This window comes from Aethalodelphis obliquidens, unplaced genomic scaffold, assembly GCF_003676395.1.
Source record: "Aethalodelphis obliquidens isolate GAN/ISIS:26980383/991018 unplaced genomic scaffold, ASM367639v1 scaffold12, whole genome shotgun sequence".
In the NCBI taxonomy this organism is placed as follows: Eukaryota; Metazoa; Chordata; class Mammalia; order Artiodactyla; family Delphinidae; genus Aethalodelphis; species Aethalodelphis obliquidens.
Genome location: NW_020837956.1, coordinates 6,371,532 through 6,396,718, shown reverse-complemented (window position 1 = coordinate 6,396,718; position 25,187 = coordinate 6,371,532). Strand labels below are relative to the sequence as shown.

At 45.8% G+C, this 25,187-nt stretch overlaps 1 protein-coding gene across 1 annotated transcript in view; it reads left to right on the top strand.

Annotated features, from left to right (window-relative positions):
• The window catches only part of PRKCE (protein kinase C epsilon), a 510,344-nt gene that overhangs the window by 295,946 nt on the left and 189,211 nt on the right, over nucleotides 1-25,187 (top strand). Inside the window, exons 4-6 of the mRNA XM_027113214.1 lie at nucleotides 21,138-21,297; nucleotides 23,352-23,386; nucleotides 24,747-24,832. Of these exons, the coding sequence (XP_026969015.1) occupies nucleotides 21,138-21,297; nucleotides 23,352-23,386; nucleotides 24,747-24,832 (281 nt within the window). The remainder of the gene's footprint in view (nucleotides 1-21,137; nucleotides 21,298-23,351; nucleotides 23,387-24,746; nucleotides 24,833-25,187) is intronic.

Sequence of the window (25,187 nt, the reverse complement as noted above, 5' to 3'; positions counted from 1 at the left end):
TCCATTGACACACAGCTTTCTAGGAACACAGCTTTTGTAGAAAAAGTAAGAACACTGAGTGCTGTGTTTAAGCCCTGCCCCACGACGCAAAGGTTCTGTTAGACAACCAGTTCCTGCTTCAAGGAGCTTATGAACTAACTGGACAAAACGCAGTAACCAAATAAACCTACAGATTACAGAATGAGAATTTGTTTTACTTGGGAAGCTGAGTTCACCCTTAAAGGTGGAGGAAGGTCGAGTCAGCTGCCTTTTTTTTTTTTTTTTTTTTTTGACATTTTTGAGTGATGTTTGAGATGATGAAATTCTCAAATAATTGAGAGCTCCAAAATAACCCTCCACCACCTGTCCTCAAACTTTAGCCTTTGCATTCAATGGCCTGGAAGATACTCAGCTCTGATGCCTCTCTTCTTCCCCTTTGCGTGGGGTCCAAGTTAATGTCTACTGAACACACAGGTGATGTTGGTAAAACACACCTGGAGATTCTCAGAAGCAGAAGGGACCTGAAAACACACAGCTATCCATGTAATATGGGGGAAGCTGAGGCCAAGGCAAGACAAATGGCTCACCTAGGGGTCACATATATGATTAGTGTCAGATCCAAGACTCTATCTTCCATCACCAGGCTCTCAGTCCTGGGCAATTTAAAATTGTCCCTGCCTCTTCTTCTCTCCCTCCCTCTCCCTGAATACCAACTCCCTTTCCTTCTGCCTCTCTTTCCCTCTTGGACTACCTCCCCTGCAATATCCATTTCTGAGTCATGCCCCAAGACATTGAACCCAAACCCTCGTTCAGTGTCACTGGCAGCTGCTGAGTCAGAAGCCGCTGGCTTGATCAATGCTGATGTCCCCCACCATTAAAAATGGCCCCACCATTAAAAATGTGGGTGCTCCTCCACACTGGCTGCACATTACAATCTCCTGGTGGGCTTTAAAGTACTGGTGCCTGGGCTTCACCCACAGAGATTGTGAGTCAGTTGTCTGGGGGGGGCCGCGGGCACCAGCAAATCTCGGGACTCTCCAAGTGAGTCTAGTACGCAGGCAGGATCGAGGGCACGTGTCATGCAGTATTAGTTCTAGTTATTTTTGTGCACCTGCTGACCCTCATTTGCCAGTTGATGTGGGTACAGCACACTTAGGGAGGTGAATGGATTCACCAAAGCTGTCTATTTTCCTAACAAGGCACAGAAGCCGTATCCCCCCTCCCCTGCAATCTTACCTAGTGCCTTTGCCTATTCAGAAAAATAAAAAGGACTTATTGAAATGCCGCTTTCTGTAACTCTCTTGGTTTGGGGAATAAAACAAATCTCTTGGCTGTGGAAATGCTCTCATCACCATCTGGAGGGCAGGGAGAAGAAGAACACAGGCTTCTTTGGGGCCACGAAGCCCAGATCTGGTTCACTAGTGGATCTCAATTTTGACTCCAGGTTAAGATCACCCGGGAAACGTTTAAAAATTCCCCATGGAGGGCCGGCCCCATTTAAATGGGAGTCTCTGAGGGTAGGGCCAAGGCCTCCATGTGTTTTAAAACTTAAAGTCCCCAGGGCCTCTCGCTGGGAGAGCATAGGAAGAAGCTAATCCTAAACCAGGGCTTCTCCAAGGTGGTGAAACCCCAGAAGGGTGCAGATCTGGGTGTGCAGCCTTCAGTGCCCTCTCCTGGGGGTGGAGTACATTCCCCACAGTCCCTCCTCCAGCCTCTGGAAGAGCCAGGCTCAGTTCTGGGCACAGCAGGTGCTCTGGGGTGGACGTGGAATTGCAGGGTTCTCCTATTGGCGCTGCTCTCCCTTTTGAACCTACACACGTGTATCCTTCACATGACTGTTTGATCGACGGCCAATCAAGTCCTTAGTCTTAGTCACCTGCTCTCAGGAGATGCTTCCTGGCTGACCCAGTAGTTCTGCTCCTAGAAGCTTCTATCAGAGATTCACAAAATGTGGGAGCTGCAGACTCCCTGGGAACACTGCTTTTGAGACTGTCTCAGCATTTACTATTTGTAGACTTTTTGATGATGGCCGTTCTGAAATATTGCTTACAGGTGGAGCCTAAAAAGTAATTCAAATGAATATACAAAACAGTAACAGACTCAGATGTAGAAAACAAATTTATGGTTGCCAAAGGGGAGAGGGAGGGAGAGATTAGGAGAGTGGGATTAAAAGATATGAGCTACTATATATCAAATAGATAAGCAACGGGCTTCCCTGGTGGCACAGCGGTTCAGAGTCTGCCTGCCTATGCAGGGGACGCGGGTCCGTGCCCCGGTCCGGGAGGATCCCACATGCCGCGGAGTGGCTGGGCCTGTGAGCCATGGCCGCTGAGCCTGTGCGTCTGGAGCCTGTGCTCTGCAAAGGGAGAGGCCACGGCAGTGAGAGGCCCGTGTACCGCAAAAAAAAAAAAAAAAAAAAAAAGGCAACAAGGATTTGCTGTATAGCACAGGGGATTATACCCAATATCTTGTAATTACCTATAATGGAATATGCTCCAAAAAATTGCTGTACTTTACACCTGAAACTAACAATATTATAAATCAATTATACTTCAATTAAAAAAAAATGCCTCTGGAGTCTCCCTCCCTGGGGCCCCCTGGGGCTGTCTTGATGGAGGGATGGTTCAGAGCACTGATGGATTGAAGAAGTCTCTGTGGCTCCTCTTTTCTCTGGGGCTATTTCCTGTCTCTCAGTCCAGAATTCTCTGATAATTCTGGCCACCCACAGGACCATAGATAGTCTCGGGCGGTCTGGGATGCTTTTTTGTTTTGCTTTTGCGGTACGCGGGCCTCTCACTGTTGTGGCCTCTCCCGTTGATGGCCCAGCGGCATCAGCGTCACCAGTGAGCTTATTAGAAATGCATGTTCTCAGGTCCCAACCCAGAGCTCCTGAATAGAAACCCAGGTGGGGCCCAGCAACCTGTGCTTTAACAAACCTCCAGGGATTCTGATGCAGGCTAAAGTTTGAGAGCCACTGGCCTGGTGGTTTTGTTTTGTATTCACTGGTACAGTAGCACGTGCCTGTCTATTTTATTTTGTCTACCTGGGTGTAATACCTAAACGCGAACCTTTAGGCTGTAACTAGAAAGGGCTGGCCTTTGGCAAAATTATCAGTTTGGACAATGATCTCGTCAACTTTCCAAGCCTTTTCAATGCTCCCTTCCACTTTGGAGGGGGCCTTAGAGGCGTGCCGGGATGTTTGTGCAGCCCCAGTGATTCTGGGCAGGGATGAAAACAGTTCTCAAACTCATCCACACACACGACTGTGCTATTATTGAATGGAGTCTGTATATCTAAACGAAGTGAAGGCTGATGGTTTCCTTAAATTCAGTACAGAGTCAAAAGAGTTTAAATGCCAGCTGGAAAATTTCTGAAGAAAAAATAATTTATTTATCAATATTGCGTTTTCCATTTATAATTTACCATAAACTAAGCAAAGGACAAATAGTGAAATGTAATATGAGATTCGGAATACAATGGCAATAACCCAGCACGATGTTCTTCTTGCATCACTGTTCTGCAGGATTAAAAGACTAATTAAATTGGCCTATCTAAGTTAAATATAAGCATGCATGAAAATTGGGAACATCTGTAGAGGGGGTCTATTAGCTCAAGATGCTTGGCCAAAGACTTCTAGAAGAAAAAAAAAAAAAAATGTATAGACTTTATTTGATTATTGTTTAAAAAAAAAAAGGAAAATAACCCAACCCTCATTTTAATGTGACATCAGGAAATGAATCTAATACAGTGGAAACAATTACACATCAAGAAATGCATGTACTTACTGTGCTATTGTGGGTCCTTTAGGGATTGTTAAATTGCTTAGAACCAGGCATGGCTTTTATTTTGTGAAAAGACATTTTAATCACCTTGTATGCAAGGAAAAAATCTACAAAGGTTTTGAGCTATGAGCAGATGAATTGCAATATGTTTAATACCACATTGCATCTCTTACCTACTGTGGTTGATATTTCATTCAGTTGATGGTTTGAATTAGGCAATGGAGGTGCTGGGGTGAGGTTGGAGAGATGGACACGAGAAATCTTAAGGGCTTCCTCTTCTAAAGTAACTAGCAGTGTAGTTATAATAGGAAACAATAGGAAAACCACTTCAAGCACTCAGAGTGTATAATTAATGTTTAATGGATGAATATCAAATTGAATAGTGAAGACTCCAGGTCCTAAGGTGCTTCAAAGAGGAGGAGATCCCTGCTCTGCTAGGGAAAGTTTCATGAAAGGTTTAGATCTTAAAGGATGGGGAAGATTGAGATTAGGAGAGGGGAGAAAGCTGTGTCCTAGACAGGAGAGCTGATGTAATTAGAAGCTTGGAGGGAGGATGAAATTGACTTCTGTGAGGGGGCAGTCGGGAGATCCACCTGGTTAGGGTGGTGAGAGGAGGGAAGGCAGAACGAAAAGCCCACGGATTAAAGGCAGAAGCAGACAGTGGAGGGGACCCTGTTTATACCAGATACCCCAGCTTTCTCTGGAGTCATGTTTACAGCCTATTCTGCTCACCTGAGGTCTTAGTTGTAAAACTTGTTTAGGCAGATGTTCACTCTAAACCGTCCTCAGGGCAGTTCTTTGTATCTTTAGTAGCTTTTGACACAGAGCTGAGGCTCTAGTAGGTCCTCCCTATTATTTTTTTTTTCCTTTTTTTTAAGAAAAAAATTAAGGTATCGTGTAGGTACAGCAAAATTCACTTGTTTTAGCATACAGTTTTGTGAGTTTTGACAAATACAGTCAGGTAGCCTCTACTACGATCAAAATATAGAATAGTTTCACCACCTTCCAAAATTCTCCCGTTATCTTTCCCTGTCATAGTCAAACACTTTGCTCTCCCCCGAGCCATGGCAACCACTGATTCTTTTTCAGTGCCTAAAGTATTGCCTTTTCCACAATGTCATTCACATGGAATTACACAGTATGTAACCTATTGAGCTTACCTTTTTTTTTTTATTTAGTGTGGTACGTTTAAGATTCATCCATGTTGATGACTGTATCAGTAATTTGTTCCTTCCTTTGCTAAGTAGAATTCCACTGTATGGATGTACACCAGTTTACCCGTCCCCCAGTTGAGGGACCTTTGGATTATTTCCAGTTTTTGATGATTACAAATAAAGCTGCTATAGATATTTGCATATAGGTTTTTGTGTGAATTTCATTTGAGTAAATACCTAGGGATGGGATTGCTGGATCGTGCATGGTAAGCGTGTGTTTGATTTTATAAGAAACTGCAAACTGTTTTCCTAAGTGGAGAAACTATTTTGTTTTCCCACCAGCAATGAAAGTTCCAATTACTCTGCATCCTCACCAGCACTTGATATTTTCAAGTTTTATGTTAATACTATTGTTGTTGTTATTTTAATGTTAGTCATTCTAACAAGCGTAGTGGTTTCACTGTGATTTTAATTTTCATTTTCCTAAAAGTGATGTTCAGCATCTTTTCATGATTAATTGCCGTCCATATATCTTTTTTGGTGAGCTGACTTTCAAATATTTAGCCCATTTTTTAAAATTTGGGTTGTTTCCTTATTACTGGGTTTTGAGAGTTCTGTATATTCTAGATATCTGCTTTACCAGCTATGTATTTTGCAGATATTTTCCCCATTTGGGGACTTATCTTTTCATTCTGTTAACAATGTCTTTTGAACAGTAGTTATTAATCTTGATGTTCAATTTATCAGTCTTTTATGAATTGTCCTTTTAGTGTCATAGCTCATAAAGCTTTGCCTAACCTTGTGGTCACAGAGATTTTTTTCCCAGCATTTTTCTCCAGATGTTTTATAGTCTCAGGTTTCACATTTTTTCTGTCATTTATTCTGAGTTAATTTTTGTACAACACGCAAGGTAGGAAACTGTGCTTAATTTTTGCATATGGATATTCAATTATTCCAGCATCATTTGTTGAAAAGACTAATTTCTCCTTTGAATTGCCTTTCTACCTTGTTGAAAATCAGTTGAAACTATATGTGTAGACTAATCTCTGGACTCTGTTCTGGTCCATTGATTTGTCTATTTTTTGTTGTAATGGTGGAAGTGATGGTCCTTCCAGCTTTTTCTACATCCTAAGCAAGGCCCTAATTTCTTTTGAATAAATAAGTGCATCACTGTTAGGTGATTCGGATAAGGGATAATGTGGTCTAGACTGTTCTTAGAATTTGGTCCTGGGCCAGCAGCATTAAGATCACCTGCCAACTTATTAGAAATGAAATTCTCAGCCCCTCCCCAAACTTGCTGAATCAGAAACTCTGGGGATGGGTCCAGCAGTATGTGTCAAGAAGTTCTCCAAGCAATTCTGGTGCATGTTGGAATTTGAAACTTTAAGGAGGTGAATTTAGGTTATTTAGAAGAAAACAGTGATGGAACTATGTTAATGGCTTTAATTTGGGTTCTTCTGTTTTCTAATTCAGATTTTTTTTCTTTTTTTTTTTTTTTTTGGCTGTGTTGGGTCTTTGTTGCTGCACATGGGCTTTCTCTAGTTGGAGCGAGCGGGGGCTACTCTTAGTTGTGGTGCACTGGCTTCTTATTCAGTGACTTCTCTTGTTGCAGAGCACTGGCTCTAGGCATGCAGGCTTCAGTAGTTGTGGCACACAGGCTCAGTAGTTGTGGCTTGCGGGCTCTAGAGCACAGGCTCAGTAGTTGTGGTGCCCGGGCTTAGTTGCTCCGCAGTGTGTGGGATCTTCCCAGACAAGGGCTCTAACCCATATCCCCTGCATTGGCAGGCGGATTCTTAACCACTGCACCACCAGGGAAGTCCCTCTAATTCAGATTTGATGAGAAACTGTGGCCATTGTCTGACAATGGCCATTGACTGTGGCTTTATCTGAAAGAGAGAAGAACCTTTTTTCCATTCCTTCTGGCCTTTTATTCTGAGCTCCCTTGCCATCACACTCCAACAGGAAATGAGATGTCCCCTTGAGGAGTGAGAAGCCATTTCTGATACCTAGATAGGTTTTCAAGCCGGGCATCAACGTGAGAGAGAACCAAATTGGGGGTCTAATGGGTGTACATTTCAGGTTGATTAGTTGAGAATCACCCAGAAGTTCTGGTTAATGATTTGTCAAGTTTCAGGTTGCTCTCACCCAGAAATCAACTGGCGTCCTCTTGAGCAGCAAATAAGGGGGAAGAATATTGTGCGAGCTTATTAAAAAAAAAACCCAAGCTTCCCTAGTGCAAGAACAAAATTGTTGTCCTGTTCTACCCATTCAGCAGTAGATGCATTAAGAGCTCTCCTTTCCAGTAGATCATTTGGGCCAGACTCTGCTCACCAGAGTGCCCAGAACAGCTCCAGAATAAAGGAGGGATGCCTTGTCTTCTTCACCACTGCAATCTCGGGAAGATGATTTGAAAGAATAAAAGATATAATGTCATATTGTCATTTTAGTACTTCTACCTTACACACACACACACACACACACACACACACACACACACACACACACATGCTATTTTAGCTTCTCACTTCTAATTTTTTTGTAGCCTCAGGAGTGAAGAGGGGACTGATGTGGAAAAGAGAATAGGCTTTCCTTCGTGGCCCCGTGTTCCTGCCGACCGCAAGCTGGCTTGAGGCAGGTTTGGGGAACATCTTGACCTAAAGCTTTCTTCTTCCTTGCTTGGCTCGAGCAGATAGAAACTTTTTGTTCCAGGAGGTGGTTGCCTATGTGATGAGTATATCTGCTCCTGCATCATACCTCACGTCTCCTCCTGCCTTTCACAATTCTGTAGGGAATGCCTGGAAGCAGTACAAATCGGCTGAAAGCAAGGACTCTGGTCGTGTTCCTGTCACTCCCCCTGAGCTCTCTGGCACGTGTGCTGTGAGTCTGTCGTCTCTATGAATTTTCATTTCCTGTGACTTCGCCAGCCGCCTGTTTTCCAAAACAACTTTCAGAATTTCTCATTAAACCCTACATTCACTTAAAAGAAATGGGTCTCTCTCGTTCCAATCTGCTATTAATTTTTCACATAGCTTTTTCATTTACAGCATTGGAGAAAGAAAGTTCATTTAAAAAAAAAATCTATAAACCACCTGTTAGAATAAGAGAAACAGCACGCTTGGATTTTCTTGAGTGTTTTTTTCCAGTTTCTATATAAGAAGAAAGGGGAGAAGAATGTCCGTTTTATTTTCTTTACTATGTGGAGCATGGTGGGGAAACCATGAACTTGTGAACTTTGGAGCACGACAGTCCTTGGTACAAAATCAGGCTCTACCACTTAATAACGATGCACCCTTGGGTGAGTTATCGAGATTTTCTTAGCCCCAGTTTCCTCATTTTCATAGTGGAGAGAATAATACTGATCTTGCAGGATCCTTTCAAGAAGCAGAGAAAACATGTTTTAATCACACACCGTACGGCAAATGGTACCTATTATTTCTATTATTAGATTTGTTTACAAATGGATTTCGTCTTTTGCTTCAGACTGTAAAGTTTCCAGCGTTTCTCTCCTAACCCCACTCTCCCTGCAGGTTCCATATGATTTTTCTAGCTTCCCAGTACAACCTCCCCAAAAAGGATCTGAAATTCATTCGTACTAAACTCATAATGGCCCTCCCACAGGATCTGTGTTTTAACAGGGCTTTAAGCCTCAAGCTTAAAGGATAAAGCTGACACAGTGGAGCTGGAAGTATCCGGATGGTTTGGTTTTCAGGACACCAGTATCTCAGGAGCCAGGTCAGCCTAACTCACTTTTCCATAGGCGCCAGGATCCACGTGACCGTGGTTCTAATATAATCTCTCCTCTCAGTATTTATTTCCCTTTGTCCCTCCCCATAGGCAGGATAAATGTGTAACACAAAGGCCTGGTACCTAGCATCCCGGAGACACTCAGTAAATATTGGTTGAGTTGAATGAACAGTTCTCACAGTTAAAACATTTTCCTTCTGATGTTTACCCTAAGTCTCTCCTGCTTGGTTTATCTGTTACCTCCTGAATTAGGTATGTTGCTGAGTAACAGATTATCCCAAATTTAGTAGCTTAAGACAATAAGAAATTGGTATTATTCCTTACAGTTTCTGTGGGTCAGGAATTCACGAGTAGCTTTAGCTGGATGGCTCTGGCCTGTGGTCTCTCGTGTTGGCCGGGGCTGTGGCTGACCAAGGGCTCAAATGGGGCTGGGGGATCCGATTCCAGGATGGCTGACACACCTGACTCATGAGTCAGTGTTGACTGGAAGGAGGTTTCAGTTTCCCATCGAACGGACCTCTCCGTAGGGCTGTTTGCGTGTCCTCAGAACATGGCAGCTGGCTTTCCAAGAGTGATCCAAGAAAGAGCAAGGTGGAAGCTGCAATGTTGTCTTTTATGACCTAGCCTCAGGAGTCACACTCTGTCATTTCTGCAAAATCTTTTTGGTTACACGAGTCAGCAGGGCATCTCTAGTCATTGTAGGAGGGGCCTACATTGAAGGTGTTAATACCAGGAGGTAGGGATCCCTGGGGGTCATTGTGGAGACTGGCCACCATACCTCTCATTCAACCCTTTCTTTTTTTCTCCCAGAAAATGAAGTTTCTTCTCAAGGCTTTCCTCTAGGTAGATTTCAGTTCTCTCCTCCTAGGCATCTCACGACCTATTAGGGGCAGCCAGACTCACTAGCACTGCAGAGATGTGCTTTGGCCAGGGCCAGCGCTAAAACATCACTAGGGATTCTTGACACTCTTAAGACTGTGGTAGACCTTAACTGCAGCTTAACCTTTGCTGTCTAGTCCCAGTTAATGCTTAAGCCAAGACCTACCGAAAGGGTGGGCAGGTGACTGCACTGTATTCAGGGCCCAGATTTCCAGTTTAGGAAAGTACCGTCTTCTGTAAGTAAAGACGCAGCTCTGGGGCTGCCCTGAGGGAGGAAGGTATAGGATGGGAGTTGGGTTTTTAGGAGAGAAGTTGGGTAATATTTGGCCATAACTACTACTTCCCGAGAGCCCTGGTGACCAAGAATGGATATCTGCGAGAAGTTTGCTGAGATTCAAGGCAGGGCCTGTGTCCACAGTTCCCTCTGGACAGAGATAACTTACTCATTTGGGGAATTTGATCTCCATTTGTACTTCATTAGCACTAAGACCTAAGCTAACTGGGTCTCCCTTAAGCATCTGTGGCTTCAGAATATTTTCTTAGGTTCATTAAACTAGAAAGAAAAAAGGTTTTCCCCTCCCCCACCCCATCTTTTGTTCTTGATGATTTTCGTTTTCCGTGTATGGAGTTTATAGATATGAGACCCCAAATTTAGCAGATGTCTCTGTTGTTTTGTAGAGCTAGTAGAAATACATTTTTCTCCTCACATCGTGACTGTTTTTTCCCAACATTCTCCTGTCTCTCTGGAAGACATCTCATGGAGAGATAGGAGTTTCTGAGACCCTAAGATGCAATCCTGGAAATTCATTAGTTTTTCCAGACTGCAGTGTTCCCTGGAAAGAGGTGTCAGCATCAGGTGGGTGGGACGCATTGCGTGCGTGCGTGCGTGTGTGTGTGTGTGTGTGTGTGTGTGTGTGTGTGTAGTTAGAGCCTGTGCACCTTGAAGGGGCACAGGGTTGGATTCTGGATTGCTTTGCTTTCAGTTATTGAAAGCATTATTGTTTTTGACCTCCTTATCCCTCTCTCAACATGCAGAATTCTGGTCATAGTCTCCATGGAACATAAAACTTTTCAGAAAAAGTTTAATTTAAGCAGGTTTTTGAAGCCAAGGGAGAAGATATAAGTTCCACGGGCACTGTGGCCATGATGACTGTATCTGTAGAAGGACCTGGGGCTTGTTCACCCATGTTAAGCTTCCCAAGGAGAGTCCATCCTCCCAACACCCTGCCCTGGAAACTGGCTAGACCTGGGTTACTTGGAGGGACAATGGAAGGAAGGTGAGCTCACTTCGTGGTCCAAGGGATGGGGAGAATAGATTGTATGACTTAAGACAAATCCATCTGCTTTCTGGAAAGGTGTGGGGTTCACTTGGCCAATTACCAGCCTGGACTTTGTGGCTTAATAATCATCTTTACTTCTTTTCATCTTCTTTCTCCATCTCCTTTGTCTTACGGGTCTTTCATTGCCTATTTTGTTTTGTTTGTTTGTTTTTATCTCCTGATTCCCTGAAACCATTCTTCTTTCCTAGTTAGCCTGATAAATACCCATCTGGCCAACTTCCTGGGAACCCTGCTCAGGACTTCAGATCTCTCTGGGGAAGGCTATGGTTTTTCTTTTTAATTTTAACTTTAAAATATTAGTGACAGTGCAGAACTGCCTTAGCAAACAGAGGAGTTTGGGGAAAATAAAGAGTGAGATCACTGTGGCATTTTGGGAAATTGTGCAGGCGGTTAATTTTGAGAAGGTCTCTGGAGCCTGGGGTGACGAGGTAAGGGGACCACTTGGGCATTAGAGGGTGTCATTTTTAGGTCACTGTCCTTGAACCTTTCCGAATCCTGCCTGCCGCTGACTGGATGATGTCGAAGGGCTGATAGCAACAACACTGATGGGTGTGGGTTTTTCAGTAAATAATCCCATAACCTTTTTGGCCGGGCTACCTTGTCATTAAAAGGCTTGTGATATATTTGAAAAGGGGGGTGTCAACCTTCACTTGGCACTGACGCCCCCCACCCCTCCGCCCGTGACCACCAGCTAGCACCTGGGAACGGACAGATGCTCTGCTGAGACTTCTGCCACTGCTTTCCCACAGGCATTTTTTAATAGAGCATTTTAGAAACATGAACCACAGACATGACCTCGTGGACATGAGCTCCACAGGGCTCAGGTGCCCAGGAATTCAGCAGCAGCTAAGTTTCCTGTGATATGAATCACAGGACCATCGCTGGTACCAGTGAGGACTCTGGCCCCGCCCTTGGCTGATTTCCCTGGATGAGAAGCCTCTTTGAGCATTTAGCAAGTCTGCCTGGAGGGGTTTTGCTCTGCGGTTTTTCTCCTGGCAAGTAGTGACTTTTCCTGGGTACCAGAAGCATGTAGTAGTTCCAGTGTGACTGCAGTGTGTAATTTTGAATGGATGGAGGAGGGAGGAAGGGAGGGAATGAATAAATGCAGACAGGCAGGAGGCAAGGAGACTTCCTGCTTGCTTAAGGACGATCATTGTTCTCCAGTGGTTCTCCATGTCCCCATGTGCTCTGCATCAGAACCTGGGTGGTGGGATTGGGGGGCTGCCCGCCCCCTTTCTCCCTGGTGTGCTCTCCCTCAGTGACCATCCCATTGTCCCGCCACCGCTGGGTTTGACCTTAGTTTACCGTAGCGCTACTCTCCCTACCCTGTCAAGCGTCCAGATTTTTCACGTTTTTTATTCCCCCCAGCAAAGCACAAACTAGCTTAAGCTTTATTTTAAATAAGTGGACAGAGCATACGCCCTGCCATGAACACAAAACAGGTCATTCAGAAAGTAAAGATGAGAAAGGAGAAAATGGTTTACATTAAATTTGAGATGCTAATCTTGAAATGCCACCAGTGCTCTTCTGATTAGATTACACACAGAATAGCACATGCAGACAATTCCAAGCCTCTCCTCCTAGACATTTCTGCTTCACATTGTGTGGCTCTTTGGAAAGGCATAGATAGCACAGACTAATCTCACTCGCGGAATTAATTGCTGTTTCCTCTTTCCTGTTTTGAACAGAAATTTTCTTTATTGTGTGAGCACATGTAGAACATAGTCTTCGGCACCACATAAATATTTACTTAATCATTAAAACTCACTGTCATGTAGCATTTGTTTCAACTTGAAAATATTATAATCCATCTTCCTCATGGAAAATAAAATGAAAAGGCACTGCTCCTTTGATTTTCAGTACCTAGTTTTGTTTTGTTTTGTTTTATTTCCGTGATCTTGCATTTTTAACGGTAAGTCCATAAAGTTAAACCAGAGATTTACTGAGAGGGAAAATTAAGTAAACTCTTCAGAGACTGAGTGGGAAAAATTCCATTTAGTGTCTGTCAGGAGCTCCTCCCCACACCCCAGTCATAATCACCGTTGTCCGGACTGTGATGGTAGTTCCTTGCTTTGTTAGTGGAGGCTCATCTACTAAGGACCAAATCCAAAGTATTTGAGAAGAATAATTTAGAGAGTGGCTATGCCCCTTCCATTGTGGCCAAGAGTCTGTGCTCAGAGCCCTGCCTTCCAGCCAGTATCCACATAATAAACATTTTTTAGGATGTACAGTTTTTTTACCCTTCAGAAAGTCTCAATGTGTATTTCTCCTTATGCTCCTTGACGATATTTATCCTTTTCTCTTTCTTATTTTATTCAAATATACACTATACACGTTTCCTAGTTTTCTTTTTCTACTTATTCTTTCTAGGTGGACTTAGCATATCTGCTTTTTGAATCCACTGCACTAAATTTTACTGTGTGGGTGTGTTATGAATTAATCAGTCCCCTTTAGATTTCTTTTCTAAGTCTCTAGATGAGAGCAGGATGAATGTGCGGAGAGGTGGGTGGGCAGCAGCCGGGAAGAGACTTCCATACACACAGTTGGGTACCAGGGATCTAGGCTATTCCGCCGTCCTTGGGAGCTGTGAATGGATGGGCCAGGGTGAGAATTCCTGAACTGACATTCACTGTTAGCTGTGTGACCTTGAACAAATCAGTCATTAACATCTTGGGGCCTTGGTTTCTTCATTTGTAAGTCAAGAAGAATACCACCTCAAGATGTTAGAGGGTGTGTGTAAGTTGCTTTCATACCTCGTGTATACGTAATGATACCTCATGTATATGTAATAGTACCTCATAGATGTGTAACAGTACCTCGTATAGAGAATGATACCTCAGATGTAAGATGCTCAGCACATGCCCATACACGCAGCTTCAGAATCATCCAGGATTTGACAGTTATTTAGACAAAAATACCGGGATGGGGCTTCCCTGGTGTTGCAGTGGTTGAGAGTCCACCTGCCGATGCAGGGGACACGGGTTCGTGCCCCGGTCCGGGAAGATCCCACATGCCGCGGAGCGGCTGGGCCCGTGAGCCATGGCCGCTGAGCCTGCGCGCCCCGAGCCTGTGCTCCGCAATGGGAGAGGCCACAGCAGTGAGAGGCCCGCGTACCACACACACAAAAAAATACCGGGATGGCTGAGTTATTTTCTTTGTGTCGTGAAATAACCTGCCTTGAAGACTGTATTCACTCTTTGCTTGGGTTCCAAGATGAGCCATCCGAGGACATTCCCAGCCTTTTTTGAACTAGTCACATTTCTTACTGCTTTTGTCCTAGAGCTGAGTCAATGCTCCTTGCCCAGCCCAGTCTTCCCGAGAGTTCTCCAAGTCTGAAGATGGAGTCTGCTTCTCCAGAGCCTCTGATGGATGGGGTTGGGGTAGACCATGACGACTCTCTCTTTTATTCACAGTGGCAGGGGTGGACCATCTGGGGGCAGCCGGACCCCAGCAGGGGTAGGTTTTGCTGGGCAGGGGATGAGGCAGTTTCACTCCCTCTCAGTAAGGAGGTGCCGTGTTGGCACCTGGGGGAGAGAATGTGCCAGCTTGGTGTTCAGGCAGAGCCATTGCACTAGCTCTTCTTGATGGATAAGAAAACAGAAGCCCAAAGAGGTTAAATGACTTGTTCTAGGATACAAAGCAAGTCTGGGCCAAAGGCAAAATTTGTCCAGTCTCCCAGCACCTATTTTAACCCTACTGGTAGAAAGAGAAAGTCAAAAGAGGGAGGTCAGAAAAAATAATGAAGACCACCCATGACGTACTTGCTTGTGGAAAAGACCCCTGTGTGCCCTGAACATCAAGAGTAGGTGACCTTCCTGCAGTGAGGAATGACACTGGTGCCCAGAGGCGGCCGGTCATGCATATTGGTCCTTCTGACTGGTCCAGGCTCCCAGCTCAAGGGTCTTGGGCAAGCTTGATCCTTGGGTTTGGCAGTCCTTGTTACACATACCCAGGGAGGAAGTTCTGGCATCTGGGAGTTCGTCAGCGTTAGCCTCTTAGAAATTCCCTGCTAGATATTCTTTAACTGAAAGGCATTCCCAGAGCACTGAGGTTAAGGGTGCCCATGACCTTGTGTGGGGGACTGTGTTCAGTCCGGTCAGCTCAGCCCCCTTTTTGTGCAGGAGGACATGAGATGAGGTGAGGGAGGTGATGACGAAGCAGTGAGACCTTCAGTAATCAGACTGGCCAGAGGAGGTGGCATAGGGTTTGGTGCCAGGGGCTGCCTCTCCCTGTGTCTCTGAGTGTCCCTCTGGTCTAGACCGAGAAGTCTCAGCCCAAGGAAAAGGGGCCAGCTGAGAATGATCCACAGAACAATAACTGCGAGGTGTGGGTTCTTTGTGCTTCTCCTGCCACTTGCCTGCAGCCTGTCATAGATTCTTTTGAGCACTGGGGCTGTAAGGTACCTATTGGTGTTAGAAGCCCCTAGGAGATTGAGCTTATAGGCAAATCAAACCAAGCAGAAAACATTCCTGGAATGTTGGTAGAGATTGGAATTGCTGAGGATCTCACAGCTGCTTCATAGGGTGTCTCCTTAGCTTTATGCCTTTGTGAATTCTTGTCACGGTATCTGACCGGCCAAGATCTTCATTTCCACAGAAAGTTTCACGAGAGTTATCCAACTTTGCATTGGCCTTTCCCTCACTTGAGTCACCCCTTCTACTGTGTGGTAGATGCAGCCATAAAACAAAGGATCTGTGTAGGGCAGGAAGGGCCATCGGGGAGGAAAGCCAGCATTGGTTTTGCCTCATGGGCTGTGGCAAATGAAACGTTGCCCCAGGTGGGTGTGGCCGAGTGCATCCAGTGACGGCAAAGAGCATCCTTCAGAGCAAGTCGCAGATGTAGGGGCAGGTGGGGTGACTCTTCACGCAGTTCAGAACCACAGGCAATTGGGGAAGCCAATAAAATGTATATTGTCTCTCCTGATCTCCATGCCAACATCTGGTGCCCTTTCCTCCTCATTCACGCCATGCAGCCCCCCACTCCTGCAACACGAGGGACCCTTCCATTACCTAATGCTTTAGGCAGAACTGCTTTTAAAAGTCATTAAAGAGCATTAGAGAACATTTTTTCAAATATACAAATACATACTCCCATCATCCTAATGTAACATAATTCTTACTTTCATGTTACCTTCAACCTGCAAACGTGTTTTACGTAGGGTTGTGTTCCTGTGCCTTCTGTTTCCCCACGTTCCTATATAGTCTTTCCCTACCATTTTTAAATTGCTATAGATGTAATATAATTCATTAGACCATTCTCCTAATGTGAGACAGTCAAGTTATTTCTATTTGATGGCCGATTAGACATGCCATGGGGAACATCGATAAGTTATAAGTGTATAGCTTTTAGTTTCTGTTTAATTATTGACTTGGCAATTCCTTAGGAATTAAAGCTTAATCAGAGGTTATGAATCTGTTTGTGATGTTTGCTATGTACTGTAATATTGCTTCTGAAAATATTATGTGACATTGCCTCTAGCAGTGAATGAATAAATCAGTTTCACAGCAGCCTTCCAAATAGCTGATAATACCATTTTAAAACAAATTTGTTTCTTTATTAGGCATTAAACGGTACGTCAGTGGTATGTCAAGACTGCTCTGCTTTGCATTTTAAGAATTCCTAGTAAGAGTGAATATTTTATATTTCTCCTCCTATAAATTTTATGTTCATGTCATCTACACATTTATCTATAGATAAAGATTTTGATGAATATATTTTTTTGTGTGTTTTTTAATACATTTTTATTTATTTATTTATTTTTGGCTGCGTTGGGTCTTTGTTGCCGCACGCGGGCTTTCTCTAGTTACGGTGAGCGGGGGCTACTCTTCGTTGCTGTGCGCAGGCTTCTTCTTGCGGTGGCTTCTCTTATTGTGGAGCACGGACTCTAGGCACGTGGGCTTCAGTAGTTGTGGCTCGCGGGCTCTCAAGCGCAGGCTCAGTAGTTGTGGTGCATGGGCTTAGTTGCTGCGCAGCATGTGGGACCTTCCCGGACCAGGAATCAAACCCGTGTCCCCCGCGTTGGCAGGCGGATTCTTAATCACTGTGCCGCCAGGGAAGCCCCTTGATGAATATATTTGGATTTGTTGATACGTAGGTCTCTATGGTATGCTTGCCATTGAATTGGAAACTAATCAAAAGGGAACAAACAAATCCAAGTTGTAGAATGTTCCATAAGACAATATCCTATATTTTTCATAAACGTATCATAAAAGAAAAATGTCAAGAAAATTGTTCTAGATTAGGAGATTAAAGAGACATAGCAACAAATGCCATGCATGAACTCTAATTAGCTCTTGGATTAAACTTTTGAAAACAACAGCAACGATAAAGGACATTTTGGGGACAATCAGGGAGATTTGAATATGAACTGTATATTGGATAGTTATGTCAGTGTTAAATTTCTTGACTTTGATACTGTGATTATGTAGGAGAATGTCTTTGTTCTTAGGAGATAAAGGCTGATGTATTTAGGGGTGAAGTGTTGCTTCAAATGGTTTGGCAAAACTATGCATCTGTCTATCATGTATTTCATATTATGCAATAATATATTGTAATTAATATAATTATAACCATGCCATAATATAATATATCATAATGATATTATGTTAATGGCATACATATATTAATATATTATGCTATATCATATGTAAGTATATAGTATATAAATTATGCATGATGTATTTGATATATATGTTAATTGGTATTATATACACAAATATATATATGTATTTATAAATCTTTTACCCCCGCACCGTGCACTCTTTCTTACCCACGCGTGAGTGTGCCTGCGCACACACACAGTGTGTTACTCCCTTCCCCGTGGAAGCCGCATTTTAATAGAGACCCTTCACATCAGTGGGAAATGCTGAAGGGATCCATTGCTAGCAGTGACTCCAGGCCCAGCAGGGAGGTTCTCTGGAGCTGCGGAACCTCGTGGCCCCCCTGTGCAGAGGTGTGTGGAATGGGGGTGTTTTCATCAGCCAGGGGCCCCACCCCCTTTCTCCTGAAGCTTTGTGTGCAGGCCTCCTTGGAGCATGAAGTTTACCTGTGTTCTTCCTCTCCTGTAGCCTTTTGTCTCCCCACATCTTGGATGCAGAATCTGACTTTCAAAAGACAGGGCGCATATGCTTTGGGGCAGCGTAACGGAACCCTTTGGGGAAGTTAGATCAGAGAGACCCCACCTTAGCAGGAGCTGTCCTTGGCTCTCTATCTACCCTGCGCCCCAGACCCTCCCATCCCCCAGCCCCCACCCTCTGCAGGCTTGAAGCAGCTTCTCCCCCCGTGTCAGTGCACCCCACCAAGAGGTCTTCAAAAGTAAATGGAATTAAATTAATTGGTTGCTGCATTTATCTATTAAATCAGTGTAAGCACAGTTTAGAATGTTCAGTTTGGTTGCTGTGGTCATTTCTCTAAAAGGTTGAGGAATAAGGCCGTCAGGGAGCCCTATAACCCCCGTTATAGCAGTGCTCCCTTGAGAAGACTAGATTGAACTCATCACCATTTTAACTGAAAACACAATTTCCAGGATCACAATGACTCGCAAATCTGAGAGATTCGTAAATCAAATTGCATCTTAAACACATTAGGGCTTTACTATTGACATATATTCCGTGGTGACTCCTTCTTTGAAAGAATTTGAAGGGTGCCTTGTACAAAGAGAATCCACATCCCCTGGCCTGAGCTGCCCAGGGCTGAGTTTTGGGGTTTGGATTTTTGTAGATCAGGTTTGTAGCAAGTAAGGGCTATTGAAAAGATTTGTTTTTTTTTAAATACCACATTTTTTCCAGCTTATAAAAATAGAATAGTCTAAATATACCGAAAAGTAGGAAGCAGAAATGAAAGTCACCTCTAATTGTACAGTTGAGTGATGATTGTCATATTTTTGCGTGTGTGTGTGTGTGTGTGTGTGTAGATGTCTCTAGTTAGAACTGGGATCTTCCTGTGAGAATTTGCTCAGCTGGCTCTCACCCGCTAGGTTGTGGCCAAGTAGGAGGTAGTGGGCTTTCTATACCCACAGATAGTCGGTGTCAGAGACTGTTTGGAAAAATAAGCACCAGTTAAAAAGGAAACCCAGGCAGGGTGGGGGCTATGAAGCAGGAGGTCCACAGGCAGACCCCCGTCTGGGTCATCAGGGGCAGTGCTGAGGATGCAGCCTGGGAGCGCAGAGGGCAGCCTCCAGTCAACGGCCCTGCCTGTTTGCTTGCAGGCTGCTTCCCTCTAAAAGCACACGCTAGGCATTTGTTCCCCGTCGTTCTTGCCTTTTTCCTCCTTCAGTTTGATTTTCTCTCCACCCCTACCCTCTCTGGATTGACAAGATGCCCTTGGATTAAACAGATGTTTGGCTCACACACATGACCTCCGCTGCAGGGAACCTTATTGTCAAAGAGGCCAGGAGGAGCAAAGCTTGTTCCCCTGAGGACTGACACTGTTATGCTGGAGTGTTGGGCACTGGCTGGTGCAGGGGGGATTTGGGGGGCACGGAACCTTCCTCGTGCATTTTCAGTTGTGCCATGCAGGTGACCTTCCAGGGCATACTTGAGAGTGACAGGAGCTTAGTAGGAGACCTATAGCCTGTATCCCCTGCCCTTGGGAAAGCCACAGGCAGCGCAGCTCTTCCTTAACGAGAGCCACCCCGTGAGAGCTCTGGGGACTTACTGTAGGGAGAGTGGGCTGTCCCTCAGAGCAGCATGTGGCCGGTGGAACCTTGACGTCTCCCTCTCTGGGTTAGAATCTGGGCTCCACCACTAGACAGCTGTATTAACAGAAACAGGCTACTTGAACTCTTCATTCCTCAGCCTGCACACCTGCAAAGGGCGGGTAATAGCAGTACCCCTCAGGTGGGGTTGTTGTGATGACACGTGTCATGCATGTAGCATAGTACCTGCCAGAGTGTAAGCCCTCGACAAACATTAGCCATTATCATCACTGTCTTAGTCGCCTCAGGCTGCCGCAACAAATACCTTAGACTGGGAGGCTTAGATAGCAGATATTTATTTCTCACAGTTCTGGAGGCAGGACGTCCGAGATCAAGATGCCAGCATGGTTGGGTTCTGGTGAGGACTCTCTTCCTGGCTGGTGGACAGCCACCTTCTCACTGTGTCCTCACATGGCAGAGAGTGAGCCAGCTCAGGTCTTTTCCTTTTTAAATATTTATTTATTTATTTATTTTGGCTGCGCCGGGTCTTAGTTGAGGCATGTGGACTCTTAGTTGCAGCATGCAGACTCTTAGTTGTGGCATACATGCAGGATCTAGTTCCCTGACCAGGGATCGAACAGGGACCCCTGCATTGGGAGCATGGAGTATTACCCACCGGACCACCAGGGAAGTCCCACTTTTCCTTTTCTTATAATAGTATTAATCCCATCATGGGGGCCCCACCCTCATGCCTGCATCTAAACCTAATTACCCCCCAAAGGCACCCCCTGCAAATGCTGTCGCACTGGGGTTCAGGGCTTTAACATATGAATGGGGAGGGGAGGGCAGGGGTGGCACAAACATTCAGTCCATAACAATCTTTATTATTATTTTTGTTGTCCCTTTGCAGGGTGTCCTTAGGTTTGGGACAGGCTTCCAAGGGGAGGGAAGGAAGAAATGAGGAAGCTCTTTTTGTCTCCAGTAGGGTCTTCAAGCCCATGGGGGTGGTTCTTGAGCCTTCTGGAAACTGTCTGCTTTCACAGTGTTTTATTTCCCTCTCCTTTTAACCTTTGGGGAAAGGCTCTTTATTGTCCTAGTCTAGGTAAGAGGGAGAAGGAAGAAAAGTCAGGTTTATTAGGCAGCCGGGGGTGGAGGGAAGTCACACCACTGACAACAGGCCACGCCCCTTGGTGTTATCCCCATTGACAGGACAGTGCCCGCCGAGGCTCTGGGCCAGGAACACCAGCAGTCCAAGGTCACGCTACTCAGAAGTTTCAGGGAGATTTGAACGCTGAGCCTTCTGACCCTGCACCCTTGCAACATGTAGCTGGTGTGGGGAGGAGTGGAGCGGCCAGACCTGGAGCAGGACTGGGGTTGGGGTGGATGCTGAGTGCAGCTGTCATGGCAAAGTGCACAGTCTGAGCCTTCCCATCACGGGGTGCTTGCTCGCTGGAGCTGAGCGGTGAGGCTCCTCAGACCCCTGAGTCCCTCGACCAGTGGAGGCTGTGCCCACGCCCCCTTCTACCTCCATATCCCCGAGGCTGGAGTAGCTCTCCTGCAGGAGGTTATTTCAAGGGACGCTAATCCAGACTGTGTTTTCTCCTGTGCTCTTATCCTTCCCCAGCCCCCAAAGACAATGAAGAACGCGTGTTCCGGGAGCGCATGCGGCCCAGGAAGCGGCAGGGGGCTGTCAGGCGCAGGGTCCACCAGGTCAACGGCCACAAGTTCATGGCTACCTACCTTCGGCAGCCCACCTACTGTTCCCACTGCAGGGATTTTATCTGGTAAGGCCCTCTTTCCTGGAAACCTCTAGTTATGCTTTCTTGGCAATGAGAGGTGGGGGGAATGGGTCAGGAGATTAGAAACTTTACGTAAAAAATGCTGATGTGCTTTATTTCTTTTTCTGACTACAGAAGACTTTTCTGGAAGGCTGAGTGGTGCTTGGGGGGATAGATAGAAAGAAGAAACTGGTTCCTGGTGCCTCTGTACTTAGGATCATATCATACATCATATTTAAGGAGTTAAGATTTTATAATCAATAATGATATTGTGGTTTTTTAAAAAAATCCTTATCTTTTAGAGAGGCAAGCTGAATTATTTACAAATGAAATGATAGGATGTCTCAGATTTGTTTAGGAAAAATATAAGCTGGAAGGAGGGGCGAGGGGCTGGGGTAGAGATGAAACAAGGCTGGCCATGTATTGATAGTTGTTGGATCTGGGTGATGGGTACATGAGAGTCCACTATATTCATCTCTCTCTTCTAATATACATCTGAATTTTTCCATAATAAGCTTAAAATATTTGATTGCCAGTATTTATAATACAAAGCAGTTCTTAGTAACTGTCGTAACACTGGTGCTGATAGGATGCTAAGATTTCAGAGGAGGGAGAGAGGAGCGTTGCCTGGAGTGCTCAGGGAAGGCTTCCTGGAGGAGGTGGCATTTCTCCTTTCATGATGACTAGGTTTTTGATAGGCAGAGATAGGTAAGTAGTAGGCCTTTTGGGGAGGTGGAGAAACATAAGGAACACTGGCCTTGGGGATAAGCGGGGAACTTTTGATGAATACCTACCATGTGCCAGGGTCTCTCTTTGGCTCTGGAAATCTCTAATTAACTCTTCCCAGCATCCTATGAGCTATGTATTATGAACCCCATTCCACTAACAACAGTACTGAGGCTCAGAAACGAGACCACTCTACGGCCCCCCAGCTAGGAAGTGTCAGAGGCCTGATTCCACCCCTGGTAAGCACGACTAATAGCTCATGCTCAGTCTTCCTGGCATCCTCTCTGAAACTGATGTGGAGTTTGCCAACACACTGGGATCCTGCAGGGGAAAGTGAACAAGCCCACACTGCAACATGAACCCAGAAGAGGGACATTCGAATTGCACTGAGGACCCCCTGGATTCCCATGGTATCCAGGAAAGCCTCATCTCATCCTCATGGTGTTCTAGAACTAATCACAGAGGTTGGCATGGACATCTGAGGTGACACAGCTTAGAGCAAAGTCAACCTGATTGAAGCAGAAATGATGCCCCACTCCACCCTCAGACGTGTCTCATTCCTGGGGCTGCCAACCATCTGACCTCCATCTCTGTATTTGGGTCAGGAATAGGGGGAACAGGTTCTGAAAGCTTAGTCTTAGAGACTCAGGTCTTCTCTAACCCATGGCCAGCACCACTCAACTCTAGGCTTCCTTAGCTGCAGCCCTAATGACTTCTGGCTCCTTTTGCTGGGCTGGGCTTTCACTGCAGGGAGCTGACCACTTGGTGATGGTGCCCCGAGGACAGGGCTCAGGCCAGGTGGGTTGGGTTGTTCTGTGTCCAGGCTGACCCTAAACCTGCCCTAGGGGTACGCTACTCTGGCCATGGAAGGACTCTCTGGTGCTGACCTTCAGGTGGTAGATTGAGCTCCCAGTCCTGGCCACAGACTGCCCCATAGCCCTTGGCTGCTTCTGCAATGCTCAGGGACTATGCCTGCCAGCGACAGCCCTCCTCCACGTTTATCCATGAAGAAGGGCACACTCGACGCCTCGAGACCTGTGGAAAGCAAACAGAGTCTTCGTGGCTTTCCAGAGCACAGCTGGGCCCCTGGAATGGTTGTTTGTATAGGAAACTGAGCCCTGACACTGACCAAACCTTGCACCCAGTGGCCTTCAGAGAGAGTCATTTTAAGGCACCCTGCAACTGGGAGTGAGATCACTACCCCACTGCTGGGTGGACTCCAGTGTGCTTGGTGCACTGTGGGCAGCGACTGGAATGATGGGAATGGGCTGGCTTTGTGTGGCTTTTGACCTACTGAAATTCATCTTCTTAAAGGGCCGTGTTCTTTTTTTCAGGGGTGTCATAGGAAAGCAGGGATACCAATGTCAAGGTAAGAGGGTATTGTATGAAGTAAATCCTTGGGGCCCCCAGGTCGACCCAGATCACCCCTGCTCGTGGGAGGCGGGTGCTGGGTTGGGTGACATCCAGAGCTCTGTACGCTGTGCACGCTTACGCTCCCTCCCCACAAAGCAAGGCCCTGATTTTCCTTTGTCCCTGCCTGGCCATCTCTCCCCCATAATTGTGTGGGAGCAGATGTGCGGGACCACCATCTGCAGGTGTCCCAGGGGTCTCAGCCTTGTTTTGTAGCCTCTCTGGTGCACCTTCTTCTTTCCCCATGAAATGTAAAACTTCCGTAAGATGCCCATTAGAGGCCGCCTGTGTCGTGAGCCGGGTTCTGTGTGTTCTGTCAGCTCCCTCACTCTCCCACTCCCTGAAGAAGCTCCCTCGCCAGCTTGTTTTATTCAGTATCACTAATGGTCCTTGCTGGTTCTCTTTTTTGTCTCTTCAGTGCCGTCATTAGCTCTTAAACATTTAACAGTCACTTGAAAGTATGGGAGGGTTTGTTTTTTTCCCCAGTTAACTGACTACAGATGTGAGGTTAAGTTGTCCAGAACTGGATGGTGGGTATGTGATGAGGTCATGTTGAGGTTTCTCTGTGGTTGGAGCTGGGAGACCATCCCGTCTCCTCGCCCAGCCACTGGTTGACTTGGGTCTCACCCCTGGGGGACTGGGGTAGCTTCTGTGGGACATGACTGTGTCTCGGGGGTAGCATGTACGCAGTTACACACGTGAGACTTCTTAGGTTACTTGCAGCTACCTGCTGCCCAAAATGGCCCGTGACACTAAAGACGGAGCTATAGGCCACTTCTTGGGGAAGTATTACATTAAATGAAATTTTTGTTTGGCACAGAAGGGCACAAGCAGATCAAGAAGCTAGAGCACTTCTGTGCCACAAAACATCCATTTGCCTGCTGCCGGCCGGCCGGCCTGCCTGTCACCCCAGCCAACCCTGGTGGGACCCTGAATGGAGCACATTCAGAGCGGCAGTTCCCTGGGTAGACAGTGCTTCATGGCTGGCCATTGTTCCCTGACCTTGGCATAGAGAAGCAAGAAAATTGATTGATACTCCTGAAACTAGAGGAAACTGCTGATGCCCTTTGGATATAAATGGTCCATTCTTCTCCAGAGCACTTAGGAAACCCTAATGGCTCTGATGGCAGAGTGCTTTGAAATGACTGCATAAAGGTCTTCAGGTAGGGCGTTACATTAAGACTTGGCTACAGAGACAGAAGGGCGCGGCTCCCCCCCCCCCCCGCCCCCGCTCCTCTGCAGAGACCTAATCGAATCTCAGGTTGGAACCTTTCCGCCCCTACTTGTCGCTCAGCCCTCTCGTGTTTTGCTCTTTGCAGTTTGCACTTGCGTGGTCCACAAGCGATGCCATGAGCTCATAATTACGAAGTGCGCTGGATTAAAGAAACAGGAAACTCCTGACGAGGTAAATATTTATAGCATTGAAATTCTGGGCTTTCTTCACCGCCATCCCCACCTTCCACTGCCTCCTCTGTGGTCCCCAGGAGAAACCTTATCTCTTTGAGGTCCCGCTGCTGTCTTTATTGTGTTGATCAAAAATGAAGGGAGTTGTCCACAGTCTTCCAATATGAGGTACAGCCTACGGAATGAGTGTGGCTCAGAGTCGGGTTTAGGTGTGTGAATAGGATGCCAAGAGCTGTGTGATCCCCAAAGGAAAGACCACAAGGAAAATGTGAGTTATTTTATGTCATTATCTCATCGGAACAGTGAAGGGGCTCACTGGCATGTCAAGGGATCCACACAGTTCTTAAATAGTAAGA